The 14,945-nt window shown below is 46.3% G+C and overlaps 1 protein-coding gene across 1 annotated transcript in view; it reads left to right on the top strand.

Moving 5' to 3' along the window:
• Positions 1-14,945, top strand: part of LOC115094728 (vascular endothelial growth factor receptor kdr-like) — a 311,596-nt gene that overhangs the window by 211,965 nt on the left and 84,686 nt on the right. Inside the window, exon 14 of the mRNA XM_029607986.1 lies at positions 12,721-13,014. Coding sequence (XP_029463846.1) covers positions 12,721-13,014 — 294 coding nt within the window. The remainder of the gene's footprint in view (positions 1-12,720; positions 13,015-14,945) is intronic.

Raw genomic sequence — 14,945 nt, 5'->3', positions numbered from 1 at the left:
AAATTTATTAATCGCTTAACACAACAAAATTGTGGCCTAGGCGATTTACAATAGAAGATACATAAACAGTATCAAGAAACAAACACCAAAAATATCACATACAACAGCATTGGATTCTAAAACAACACAGAAACTTCCAGACCTGGTCTTATCTCCTAGATAATTCTTGTGGGTTATTTGCCGTCCCTACAAAGCAAAACTGTCTACAGCGGGCTACATATTTTTTTTAAATAAATAAACTTGGCATCCCAACCCCTTCTGTTTGTTTGAAGAGGATTCACTCTACATCCCTTGGAATAGGTACACAATGCCAATAAGAACATTTAAATTATTGTCATTAGAGCTCTAACAATCCTTCACAATTAGAGGATCCCTAAGTACACAGTAACTTAGTAATGATGGCAGAAAAAGACCAACTGGTCCATCCAGTCTGCCCAGCAAGTTTCTTATGGTAGTAACTGCTGCTCCATGCACACCGCCTCCATGTTTCTGTTAGGAATAGTAACTGCCGCTGTATGCAGTTAATCCCAAGCTTTATGTTAAGGGTAGTAATATTTACAATCAAAACCAAGCAACTGTCAAACCCATCACAAAATTACTGCGAGCAACAATGCTGTTGAACGTGCTTTGCTTTTGGACTTGGCCGTTGAAGCAGTCCTGTGCTTTTTCCCTAATGTCTGTGTTATCGGTACCCTGGACCATAAATGTAAGGGCCCAGCATTGGCGGTCGTCTGAATCCAATCCCCTTCCTGACCCAACCTCACCTCCCGCCGTCGAAGCAGAGAGAGCGATGTTTCAGTTGCGTCAAAATCATGTAAACTAATTGGTTAAGGGTAGTAATTCCCATGCCTTCTGTTAGGGGTAGAAGTTGCTATTCCTCATGCCCTCTTTTCTTCATTCCACCTCCAGCCTTTAGGAATCCATAGTGTTTATCCCATGCCTTTTTGAATTTGTTTACGGTTTTTATCTCTACCACCTCTTCTGACAGGGAATTCCAGGCACCCACCACCCTCTCTGTGAAGAAATATTTCCTGATGTTGGTTCCAAATCGTCTCTCCTGGAGTTTCATTTCATGACCCCTAGTTCTACTGTTTGCTTTCCAATGGAAAAGGTTTGACATTCGTGCATCATTAAAACCTTTCCGTATCTGAAGGTCTGTATCATATCACCCCTACAATTCCTCTCTTCCAGGGTGTACATATTTAGATCCTTCAGCCTCTTCTCATAGGTCTTCCAAAACAGACTCCACACTATTTTGATCGCACTTCTCTGGACTGCCTCCATCTTGTCTCTATCCTAAGGGCTCCAGAATTGAACCCAGTACTTCAGGTGAGGCCTCATCAAGGACCTGCACATGGGCAGAATCACCTCCTTGTTCTTACTGGTTATTCTTCTCTCTATGCAGCAGCATTCTTCTGGAAAGCCAGAAGAATGCTGGGCTGCATAGAAGATGGTAAAATTTGTTTTACCATGTTCAGATCACCAGAAACTATCACCCCAAGGTCTCTCTCCCAGTCCATGCACATTAGACTTTCACTCCCCAACACATACAGCTCTTTTGGATTGCTGAACCTCAGATCCATGACTCTGCACTTCTTGGCATTGAATCCCAGCTGCCATATCTTTGACCACTGTGCAAGCTTCCTTAAATCATGTTTTATTCTCTCTACTCCACTGTGTTGCATATCTTAGTATCATCTTTAAATAGACCAACTTTACCTACTATTCCTTCCGCATTGTCACTCAAAAAGATATTGAACAGAACCGGTCCCAAAGAAATCCCTGTGGCACTCCACTTAACACCATTCTCTCTTCAATGTAGGTTCCATTTACTATTACACATTGACTCGTCAGTCAACCAGTTTGTAGTCCACTCCACCACTTTGGTGCCAAAGTCCCAAGCTTCTCGTTTTATTCGCAGGACCATATCAAAAGCTTTGCTGAAATCCAAGTAGATCACATCAAGCACTCTTCCTTGATCCAATTCTCTAGTCACCCAGTCAAAAAAATCACGAACATAAGATATGCCATACAGAGTCAGACGAAGGTCCATCAAGCCCAATATCCTGTTTCCAACAGTGGCCAATCTAAGTCACAAGTATCTGGCAAATACCCAAACATTAGATAAATCACAAGCTAATATTGCTTATTAATTACCGTAATAGCAGTTTATGAATTTTTACTCTAGGAACTTATCCAAACCTTTTTTAAACCCAGTTACACTAACTGCTGAAACCACATCCTCCAGCAATGAATTCCAGAGCTTAACTATGCGCTGAGTGAAAAATAATGTTCTTCGATTTGTTTTAAATGAGCTACTTGCTAACTTCATGGACTGCCCCCTGGTCCTTCTATTATTTGAGAGAGTAAATAACCGATTTACATTAACTTGTTCAAGTCCTTTCATGATTTTGTAGACTTCTATCATATCCCCCCTCAGTCATCTTTTCTCCAAACTGAACAGCCCTAACTTCTTTAGCCTTTCTTCAGAGGGCAGCTGTTCCATTCCCTTTATCATTTTGGTCGCCCTTCTCTATACCTTCTCCATCACAACTATATCCTTTTTGAGATGCGGTGACCAGAATTGTACACAGTATTCAAGGTGCGGTCTCACCATGGAGCGATACAGAGGCATTATGACATCCTCCATTTTATTTTCCATTCCCTTCTTAATAATTCCTAACATTCTGTTTGATCTAGGCGTCCACTATGACGCCTAGATCTTTTTCCTGGGTGGTAAAACCTTACATTATGTAACTACAGCAAGGGTTATTTTTCCCTATATTCATCACTTTGCACTTGTCCACATCTGCCATTTGGAAGCCCAATCTTCTAGTCTCACAAGATCATCCTGTATTTCTTCACAATCTGCTTAATTTTATGTCATCCTCTAATTTGATCACCTCACTCATTGCACCCCTTTCCAGATCATTTATAAATATATTAAAAAGCACCAGTCCAAGTACAGCTCTATGAGGCACTACACTTTTTACATTTTTCCACTGTGAAAACAGACCATTTAATCTTACTCTGTTTCCTGTCTTTTAACCAACTCGCAATCCACAAAAGGACATCATCTCCTATCCCATGACTTTTTAGTTTTCTTAGAAGCCTCTCATGTGGGACTTTGTCGAATGCCTTCTGAAAATCCAAATACACCACATCTACCGGTTCACCTTTGTCCACGTGTTTATTCACCCCTTCAAAAAAATGTAGGAGATTTGTGAGGCAAGACTTCCCTTGGGTAAATCCATGCTGGTTGTGTCCCATGAAACCACATCTATCTAAATGGTTTGTGATTTTATTCTTTATAACAGTTTCCACGATTTTTCCCGGCACTGAAGTCAGGCTCACCAGTCTGTAGTTTCCTGGATCACCTCTGGATCCCTTTTTAAATATCGGCGTTACATTGGCCATCCACGCTGTCCATCCTCAAAAAAAACGTCAAACTCGTATCCACCAGAGACCGCTCATTCTCCATTGCAGGTATCAATATCTGGAACAACATGCCGCTGGACCTGCGTACTGAATCATGTCACAAAACATTCAAACAATACCTTAAAACATGGCTGTTTGAACAAGCATTCACTCTTTGAATCCTTTGCATACTGCTAAACCATACCCCTCCCCCCCTATATCTTTCATGCAACATTTTGACCTTAATGGATCTTTGGTTTTGCCTATGTCAGTTAACTTTATCCCGCATAATACGTAAATTTTAATATATTATGGTTTTCATAGTTAATGAAGTTAGCATTTTTTTGTAAAGACTATTCAGTTAAATGTTTTACTGGGTTCAAACTGTTATATGTAAAGCTGGTTGCTAAATTATTGTTTTACTGTAAACCGAGGTGATGTATAGCTATACGTACCTCGGTATAAAAGAATCTATAAATAAATAAAATAAATAAATAAATTGGAATGGTCCCATGACTCCCATGTCGCAGGTCACCCTGGACAGGCCTGGATTCTCACCTTGCTCCAACAGCATTACTCGTAGCCCCAGATGCAAAGAGACGTCAGGACCTACGTGGACTCTTGACCTAAATGCGCACAGCAGAAACCATTGGTGGGATGACCTTGGGGGCTGTAACAGCTATTGCCAGTCCCAAGGAACCCTGGACCCATTTGTCCACCGACTTTGTGGTGGACCTTCCCCTCTCTAACGGCTGCAGCAATATTTGGGTTGTGATCGACCGATTCTCTAAAATGGTTCATTTTGTTCCTCTCCTGGATGTTCCCTCAGCACCTGAACTGGCTCAGCTGTTTACTACCCTCATTTTTCGCCTGCATGGCTTGCCCAATCATATTGTTTCGGATTGAGGAACCCAGTTTACTGCAAGATACTGGTGCTTTCTGTGCTGGAAATTCAACATCATTTTGGATTATAGTACGGCCTACCATCCTCAAGCCAATGGCCAGGCAGAGCAAGTCAATCAGATCTTGAAAACCTTCCTAAGGGCTTATGCCAATGAACACCAGGATAACTGGCGACCCTCCTTCCGTGAATGGAATTCTCCCACAATTCCCAGATATGCTCCGTTATGGGACCTTCCCCATTTCAGATCATATATGGGAAACGGCCTTCCTTCTTTCTCTGATATATCTGAAAATTGTTTTGTCACCTTGCTTTACCTCTTTAGTAATCCTTTCTTCCACTTGACTTTTGCTTTCCTGATTTCTTTCTTCGTCTGCCTCAGTTTCACCAGATATTCTTCCCTGTGTTCCTCTTTTTGGTGTCCTTTATATTTCTTGAACACTGTTCTTTTTGCCTTTATTTTTTCAGCCACCTCCTTCGAGAACCAGTTCGTACTCTTTTTTTTTTTTTTTCTCTCTAACTTTGTTTACTTTTCTAACATATAGATTTGTTGCCTTTGTAACAGCTCCTTCCACCTCGCCCATTTTCTCCCAGTCTTCTAGCTCTTCCTCCAGGAAAATCCCCATTTTAACAAAGTCTGTATTTTTGAAATTCAAAACTCGGGTCGTCTTATGACATCTCTGTATCTTATTTGCGATATCAAATCATACCGTCTGATGATCACTGGTGCTCAGGTGGCCACCTGTCCAGACACTAGAGACATTATCTCCATTAGTGAGCACCAGATCGAGGATCACTCCCTCCCTTCCTCGTGGGTTCCATTACCATTTGTTTGAGCAGAGCCCCTTGCAGGTCATCCACTATTTCTCTGCTTCTTGTAGATTCTGCAGGAGGGATCACTCCAATCTACATCTGGCAGATTAAAATCTCCAACGAGCAACGCTTCTCCCTTCTTTCCTATCTCACGGATGTCTTCGACCAGCTCTCTATCTAAATTGGAGGCATGTAGACCTCTCCAATATAAATGGAAGCACCATCTTCTTTCTTTAGCCCATAAAGCTTCTTCCCTACTCAATGTCCTTTGCATTTCAGTTGCTTGGATATTGTTTCTGACGTAAGGTGCTACTCCTCCCCCTTTCCTGTCCTCTCTGTCCTTCCTTAATAAGTTATAGCCTGGAATGGCCGTATCCCAGTCATGAGATTCAGTGAATCTTGCCTCCATAATAGCAATGATGTCCAAGTCCGCCTCCACCATTAGGGCCTGCAGGTCTGGGATTTCATTGCCCAAACTGCGAGCATTTGTGGTCAGAGCTTTCCAAATTTTCTCCCTTGGTTTGCTGCTCTTCCTAGTCACCTTTCCTGCTTTTTGGAGCTGATAGATTTTGTTGTATATTTATTTATTGTTTTCTATATATACCGACATTCCATCTGAGATATCACATCGGTTTGCATTCAGGTATTTCCTCCTCCCTCTTTCCCGTATTGCTTGGGGGTGACACAGCAATTTCATTGGCCATCCCCCTAGTTTAAATACCTGATAATGCATGATCTGAATGTCTTGCTTAGCATCCTCTTTCCTGCCAAGGACAAATGTAGACCACCCTTACCTTATAATTGCAAGGACGTAGGGGTGTGGGTGGGGGAGAGGGTGGAGGGGAGAATAAAATTCAGCAGGAAGTAACCTGGTCAGACAGGATGGGCCTTTTGGTCCTTATTTGCTGTCATAGTCTGTGTTTCTGTATTTGATGCCCTAGCCAGGTTGTAAGGGCTACAGGCACCTAACTATTACTTTCTAACAGACAAACATGGCTGGTAAGGTAGGAGCTCATTTAAAAAAATATGGAAAAAGTGCACGGCCAAAAATAAACACCATTTCAGTTTACAGGACTATAATGTGCAATGAAATTGTGCCTAAATGTTGCAGATACTTTTGGGGAAAAGTAATGTGGGAAGCACAAGCAGGAATGTCCGATGATGCTGGTGTGGGTGGGCTTCACCCGCACCAGCAGAGCTTGAGGATAACTCACTTCCAGCCACCCACGCTTCGTATGTCGACAGCCCCAACAAGGCCCCGCCTGCTCTCACGGGTCTCAGTCCCCAAAGCTGACCGCATCCACCACCAAATCGGTTACGTTACTAGAAGCATAACTATGTCTCACAGCCAGAAAACGCATCACCGCCATGGCGTCGTGCACACATGCAGCTCACGGTAGTAAAGCACCAAGACCGAGTTTCATGGCTTTTTTCCTGGGTTCACTCTTAGCCTGCTGCTGCCTTCTGCCGTGAGACGGGAAGGAAGAAAAAAAAAAAAAAAACCCAGCACAATCCGCAGTTCGGTTTAGAAGCCGGACAGACAGGAAATGCAAGGAACAAAGGAAGGAAAATCAGTTTCAAATAAGGGGGTGTTTGATGTGTTCGCATAAAATGCCAGAGAATGGAGGGAGCTGAACTTCCCTGCACTTCTTTTCCTGTGTTTCTTTTGCAACTAATTCTAGGCACAGGAAAGACAATCAGACCATTGGTTCCCAAGCAGGAAGTCTTCCGTGGCAGCCTGTTGGGACATGGATGATTCGGCATGCACGAGAGGGGCTTGCACGTGTGGAAATCCAGAGCGCTTTGTATGTAACGTTTCCGATCACGCGGTCATGTCTAGAATCATCCTTGGTCAGTGCTTTTATATGTTCAATTGGGATTGATAGTTTTGCTTCTGTTTCTAAGTTTCAGTGATAGAAGTGTCTTGCTTATGTTGAAAACTGACCATTTTCCCCCTTGCAAAGGGAGCCTCCAAGCTATTGGAAATTGGCCCCTTCTCTTCAGCAAATGGCTCCAGGAAAATGGACTTCTTCTCAGGCCTTCCCTTAGCATCTGCTGAGCTTGACTTCCTTTCTAGTCCTGGCAGCTGTGCCTCGCTTCATGACCTACCTTACTCTCTCGGGGGGTGATGCGAAGCTCTTCATCACTTCGGTGTGCACCCCTCCATGCAGTGAAAGCCACGACCCTCAGGGGCATCATCGAGGTTGTTGTAGACTGAACTGCAGAACATCTGTACTTCAAGCTTTCCTTTTGGCTGGTATTCAGACTCCAACCTTCTAGCAAGCTCTGCCATGGCTAGCTTTTGCTCATCCGCTCTGATGTTTGGTCAACTCAAGAAGTGAGGCTACCACCTAAGGCAAATTTCGACCCTATGACATAGTGAGGGCAAAGGTAGTGCCGGCGCCATTTTGAATATTGGCAATACGGCGCGATCTCCTGCACTCGTGACGTCGGGTGACAGGAACCAAAATGGCGCCGGCGCTACCTTTGCTCTGTCATATGGTAAGGGCAAAGGGCCACCGGCGCCATTTCTATTAACGCAGCCATGGCCCGAGAGCAGGAGATCGCGGGAGATCGCGCCGGGACCCCCCACTGGACCCCAGGTAATTTAAAACATTTTGGGGGGGGTTCCGGGGTGGGTTTTAGGGTTGTTTTGGTGTGCCGGATTTCCCGCCCTCCCCCGATTTACGATTTTTTACGATTTTTAAAAAAAACCAAAACATGACGATCAGATTTCCCTCCCCCCCCAGCCAAAATCGATCGTTAAGACGATTGATCACACGATTCACAACCCTAATATCAACATGCCAATATCAAAAATACCCACCAGAACCCATCACAGATACTGTTCAGATGTCCTTTGATTCTCACTGTCCTTTTTTCCCACGTCCCATCGCAACGTGAAAACTGGAACATTGGGCTATGTAACTATGAAGGATAATCCAGCATGGAAACCACGAGGCTCTGCTGTTGTCTCTGTCTTGCCTCTTAAATCGTGGAGACTGGACATCTCGTCTGTGCTGCACGTTCTGCTGTCTTTTGTTCATCAAGTCGTGCAGTGAGACCTGCTGGCCTGTGGGAGCCCAGACAGTGAGTCCCGGATGAGCGAGACCGGGTTCTACATTGAAGCACAAGCAGACAAAGGAAATCTGACATAAAAAGCTGAAAGCCATCATCGGTCCCTGGAACTGGGAGGATACCAGAAAGGAACAACTTAGACGCTCTCTTTAATACCGGGACACCTTTGCCTGTGCATAATTTCAGTGCCGTATACTCATGGAGAGATTTCCAAACGAGACCAGTTTCAGCCGTCTAGCTTGTTGTAAACAGAATCATCGAGCCAGTTGGCTCAAAATATTGGCTAGTTTGCACATAGCAGTAAAATACGATCCTGTACACCCTCAGAAGCTGAAAATAATTTTCTAAATGAGTTAATTCTCTAATTCAGGGCATGGTGAGTGTTGAGTGAACATTTTCTGGCTCCCCAGTGGTGCTCTGACCACCTTTAGAACCTATTGGGAGCTATGTAGTCCTTCGGCAGCTTCCTGGTGATCCCACAAGGGCACGTGGATGTGTGGCAGTACCAGGAAAACCCCCTAAACCTACAGAGAAAAGTCACTTTAGCTATAAACTAAAATGTAAAATCTTTTGCCCCCAGAGGGCACAGTTCCGCTTTCTAGTGCTGCACATCTCTCTCATGCTGGCCCAATGCTTTCTGAGTCGTCGAGTCCAGTAGCTGCCAGCCCAGTTTTGGATCCTTATCCAAGGAATCCAGTTTTCAGGATAGCCACAGTTAACGTGCACGAGGCACGTCTGAATGGATTGGGGGGGCCCGGTGTTTGCAAATATCCCTCAAGCACAGCGACTGTGCATAGCCTGAAATCTGCTTTAGTACCAGGACGGACGCCCCCGGCTGGGATTATTGCGACTTTTTAGCGGCCCAGCCTTTATTCATCTAACATGATTCAGATGATTTTCATAACCCGGGATTCATCTCCACCAGCCTGGCTGTGAGCCACGTGATTCAGGAGCCAGCCAGAGACCCTGCTCTCCAGAACAGCAAGAAACAGAAAGTTGTTTTTTTTCTTCAAACTACTCTGTTCTTCAGATAATTATTTTTCTGTGGCCGTCCCTCTCACCCTACACCATGAAACCACATGTTCCTGCTAAAAAAAAGGTTTGTAAAATAGTGCACCGGTGATGAACATCAGTCACGAATAGCAGAAGACGTCTCACGCAGCTGCTGTCAAAGCTTGGGTTTCTTTCATTACGAGCAAGGTATGGTGCCATCAGCTATGTAACAATTACTTTTCAGGAACGGAAATTAGTGCTTCAATTTCATTTAGTATTTCTGAAAATATTAATATATCATTTCACAGCCCTTTTGGAACGTAAGTGCACATAAATATAGTTTGAGATGAAACGGAATTAATCGCAGTGCATACTGGGGAAAATGTAACTGCATTTGAAATACACCAGGGGCTGCGGCCTTGCTTGCTTCACTCACCGCCCCTGCCGGGGGGCCCTCCACCCTAGATTCCAGGCTCCTGCCCCGGTGGAAGATGCAAGCTGGGCAGGGGCGAGTGACTGCAATGAAAGGAAGGGCGGGGAGCGAGCCAGAGAAATCTCCTCCCCCACCACCTTCCTTGACCGCGTGTGCGTGGATGTTAAGGGAACCCTCGAGAAACAGAAAGTGATAATCGCATGGCAGTGTCAGAAAGCGAGTGTTATGCCTCCATCATCGGTGTCCTGTACTTGCTCTCTTAGGGGTAGAGGGATGGGGGGGTAGGTGTCTGTGTGTGTGTGGGGGGGGGGGGGGGAGTGTTCAGGGGGGAAGGATGTAGGTCAGAAGGCTTGCAGAGGTTGTATGCGGTGGTGGTGGTGGTGAGGAGGGGAGGGTTTATGGTGATGGGTGAGGTGCATTTATATGATGGAGCAGGTGATATACGTTCTTGGGTTGGTGTGGGAGTGTGAGGGGGGTGGTGAATTTTCCCCTTTGCGCTCTCCGCGTGCTCCCCCTACCTTTCACCTCCCCACCTGTCTGGGAATGGTGAGTGAATCGGGAGGTGAGAGGAGAGTGTGGAACCCATCCCCCCATGTTTCACCCGTTTCCCCTCTCCTCACCTCTCCCTGTGCAAGTGTGGGGAGCCACTGTGTGCGTGCGGGTGCAGTCTCTCCCTATCCTTCACTGCACTCCCCAGTTCCCTCACCTCCCTGTGAGTGATGTGTGTGCACATGGGGGGGGGGGTATATGAGTGTTGTGGGAAAGTGAGAGTGAGGGGGTGCGTGTTGGGGGATGGACTCTTTCCTTTGCAACCTTCACAGACTTCACCTTCCCCCCGTGTGTGTGTGGGGACGATAGGATGTGTGTGAGTTATGGGGCTGATGTGAGTGGTGTTAGGGATGTGTGTGGAGGAAGCTGGGGGTGTGTGTGTGTGTTCATTTTTCCCCCTCACACTATCTACTTTGCCCCTTTTATCCCTCTCCTCCTCCCTAGTATGTGTGGGGGGGGGGAGTGACTGGTGTGTGTCAGGGAGTAACTGAAGGTTTGTGTGTGTGTATGTGTGCATGTTGGGAAGTGGATGAGCATGTGGGGTGGAGTGTGTGTAGGGAGGCGTGTGTGTGAGATTGTGTGGGGGTGTATAGGGGGTGTGAGTGTGGAGTTTGTGTGTATGTGTGGGGCTGTGTTTTTATGTGGGGTGTGAGTGTGGTGGAGTGTGGGGTTTGTGTGTATGCGTGGGGCTGTGTTTTATGTGGGGTGTGAGTGTGGTGGAGTGTGGGGTTTGTGTGTATGCGTGGGGCTGTGTTTTTATGTGGGTGTGAGTGGTGGTGGAGTGTGGGGTTTGTGTGTATGCGTGGGGCTGTGTTTTTATGTGGGGTGTGGTGGGTGTGGTGGGGTGTGGGGTTTGTGTGTATGAGTGGGGCTGTGTTTTTATGTGGGGTGTGAGTGTGGTGGAGTGTGGGGTTTGTGTGTATGCGTGGGGCTGTGTTTTTATGTGGGGTGTGAGTCTGGTGGAGTGTGGGGTTTGTGTGTATGCGTGGGGCTGTGTTTTATGTGGGGTGTGCGTTGGTGGTGGAGTGTGGGGTTGGTGTGTATGCGTGGGGCTGGTGTTTTATGTGGGGTGTGAGTGTGGTGGAGTGTGGGGTTTGTGTGTATGCGTGGGGCTGTGTTTTTATGTGGGGTGTGAGTGTGGTGGAGTGTGGGGTTTGTGTGTATGAGTGGGGCTGTGTTTTTATGTGGGGTGTGAGTGTGGTGGAGTGTGGGGTTTGTGTGTATGAGTGGGGCTGTGTTTTTATGTGGGGTGTGAGTGTGGTGGAGTGTGGGGTTTGTGTGTATGCGTGGGGCTGTGTATTTATGTGGGGTGTGAGTGTGGTGGAGTGTGGGGTTTGTGTGTATGCGTGGGGCTGTGTATTTATGTGGGGTGTGAGTGTGGTGGAGTGTGGGGTTTGTGTGTATGCGTGGGGCTGTGTTTTTATGTAGGGGGGGATCTCCAGGGGTGTATGTGAGGGGAGGGGCTGGATGATGTTTATTCATGATGGGCGGGGCTGGGTGCATGGCTAGGACATGGTATGCAGCTGTTGGGGGATAGAAGAGGGGGGTGCATGGGAGGTCAGTGGAGGATGGGGGTGCACTCTTTTCTCCTCCAACCCTCTCCCTACAACCCCTCGCCTTCCTCAATTTCCCACTGCTCTTCTAGCTGCCTACCCAGTACTCATCCAGCCCCGCCCTCACTCTCCCACTGCTCCTCCAGTCCCTCTCCCCTCCCCTCTCCATCTGCTATTGCTACATCGTCTTCCCCTCTCTCACCCCCTGCTCCACTCCCTCTCAATCACTGCAGCCCCCTGCCCCTCCTTATCCTCCCACTGCTCTACCCTTCACCCTCCTCCACCTACTCTGGCCCTTTCTTCTCCTCGCACTCTCCTCCCTCTCCCGCCCACCTCGAGCTCTGACATCATCTTTGTGCAGCTGGTGGGGCCTGGGAACATCATCCAGCCCTTCGGCTCCCTGCCATGCACCTCTTTTCCTCTTACGTGAGTGGGGCCAGGAAACCCCCCACTCGCTCTTCTGCCAGTGAGTCTCCTCTCTTTTTGCTGTTTGTTTGCACTGGTGGGGGTCCGGAATAACCCCCCCCCCCCAACAGCTCTGCCTCTGCTGGCATTTCTGTTTCTCTCATCCTGCACCCCCACTAGCGTTTCTGCTGCCGGCCTCCCTGTGGTAATCAGTGACCTCACACTGCAATATCTGCACCCCTCCCTGACTGCCTGTAGCCCCTCCTCTTGCTCCGGGTGATTTCATTACGTTGCACGTGCGCAGATGCGAAGCAGTGATGACCCGGAGTCCATAACATTTTTATAATGCAGAGATAATTTGGAGACTATATATATATATATATATATATATATATGAAAGGTGCCACATTTATTATGGAGAGCATCCTAAAGAGATAGGTGGCATTGCTAAGGGTTATCTGCTGATGGTTTATTCCCGTGAATTAGTGTTTCAAACTGGACCTTCATCGGGATGACTGGTGAAGGCAGAAGCAAGTGTTGTTCATTGTACCACAGTGATTGTTGTGTTTGTGTTCTAGATATGCCTACGGGAGTATCCACCACTGAAGAAATTCTTGTGCTCACCGGGAGTGATGTCAACCTCACTTGCAAAGCTGAGAACTACATCTACGACGCGTTAACGTGGCACTACCCTTCCTTGGAAGAGGCTCCCGCTGCCATGACTGTTAGCAAACAGGAAGGACACTCCATGTACTTGTCACTGGTCCTCACAAATGTATCTCTGGCTGACGCTGGCCTGTACAAGTGCAAGGCCAAGAGCAGCAATAATCGCAGAGAAGTGACCGATCGCTTCACCAGTGTCGTTGTCCTAGGTAGGGTTTGCTGATCATGGGCCCATTACAAAATAAGTCCAGTGGCTCAAACTCTGTGATGGGTCTCTTGTGATCAAGTGCCGTCCCAGCCCCCATGTTCTGGTCTAGCCAGAAAAAAAATACATCTGGAAAGCTTAAAAAACTAGATTTTGTAATAGTCATTTGGCTGGTTGATACATCTTCGTGGTGATGTCATGTACAGGTTGTAACGATCAGATAAAAACGCAAGTCTCTACAATCGAATAAAATCCAGGACAGCTATCCATAGTACAATAACATTCAGACACCCTGGATCATCTATGACATTGCTCTTATGTTTCCTGAGGCCTCTGAGCTGCGTTCTTCACAAGGCTCCCCTGCCCTTAGCTCTTAACTCCTGAGCGTTTTGTGACCCCTGTGCTATTTTGAAGCTATATTAGACCCTTGGAAGGGTGTTGGTATCCTGAGTGACTGTGGAGTTCAGTGATGCCTTACAGTAGCAGGCCCTGGGATGCTGGGCTCTCATAGGAAGTCGAACTGGAAATCCATACCTTGCTAACAGATATATATATATATTTTTTTTTTTTTTGCTCATTCAGAGACTGTAGCTCGTGGAGGGAACTTTATCACCTATTTGGAAAATCTTGAATACTTAATGTGTCTCAGTGGCTTAAGGGCTAGAAGACTAGCTTGAATTGAAGCATTTTGATAACATGTTGAGTGCTTCCAGGAATTTGTGCTGCATCTTCCTCACAATATCTTCAGAGATGTCAGGCACTCTGAATGGATGCTAATTAACCACATGAATACATCCAGGGTGCCTGTCTCCCTTTGAGTTGTTGTGAGCCAGGATGAACCTTGGATGTGCAGTGTAAAGGGCATGTCTTGAATGGACTCTCTATCCAAAGATCAGGGAGGCCTGGTGGGGTTGGAATAGGGAAGGGAACAGTTCACAAACTTGAGGATTTTCGACTCTGGCAAGGACCAGAAGCTGCATATTTTTCAGATTTAATCTGCATCTCTATCTGAGCAAGTAGGCTGGGGGCCTTGAATTTATTAATCGATCTGCAGATTCATTCCAAAGAACCCAAGCTATTCGTCGTGCAACTCAAATTGCCACAGTTGCCCTGTTCAGTTATGTCAGTGCGGTATTTTCAGACATTTTCCTAAATTCAAATTGATCTGAGGATGTCCACACTTTAAAGAAAAGGATCGGAGACGGAGATGAACCGGCTTGAAGCTGAGTGATTATCTGAGCGCAGTCAGGACAGATATTCACCGAATCTCAACTTGAACAGGGCCAGAGGAGGCTTTTGCCCATCGGGATATCAATCAACCCATACCTCGGGGCACAACTACCCAGGCAGGTTTTCAGGATATCTACAATGAATATGCATGAGAGAGATCTACATGCGCTGCCTTCATTGGAAATCTGTCTCATGCATATTCATTGTGGACATCCTGAAAACCTGACCGGGTAGGTGTGCCCTGAAGACTAGAATATCAGACAACACAAACTAATAGGATGTGATCCCACTAATCACCAGGTCATATTTTCAGATTATTAAAACGAATAAGTGAATAAGGAAGAGAAAAGCAGAATGCCACAGCTTTTGAGTCCTCTCCTTGTGGTGAACGTGATCTTGTCCACCTTCACCGTTATTTTGAACCAGCTGTGTAGTTAGTTCGTTGCTTCCTTTCTATTTAGCACATGAACTTGAAGGCATCAAAACAGACAGGAAATGATGCATCAGATTACACAGGAAGTTCAGAAGGGCCATGAAAAAGATGGCGGCCTTCATGAGTTCACTGAAAAGATTTGCATTAGGTGCTATGCCCAGACAGGGTCCCTTGTCCAGAGCTCCAAGCTGAGTTGCTTGTAGCATCTCAGATTTATTTTAGCCAGTGAAATGCTTCCATGTCTCCAGAGAAAGGAACAAACGTGCCTTTTG

The sequence above is a fragment of the Rhinatrema bivittatum genome, chromosome 6 (genome assembly GCF_901001135.1).
Source record: "Rhinatrema bivittatum chromosome 6, aRhiBiv1.1, whole genome shotgun sequence".
NCBI lineage: Eukaryota > Metazoa > Chordata > Amphibia > Gymnophiona > Rhinatrematidae > Rhinatrema > Rhinatrema bivittatum.
The sequence above is the reverse complement of the archived record's forward strand: the minus strand, read 5'-3'. Positions and strand labels throughout refer to the sequence as shown.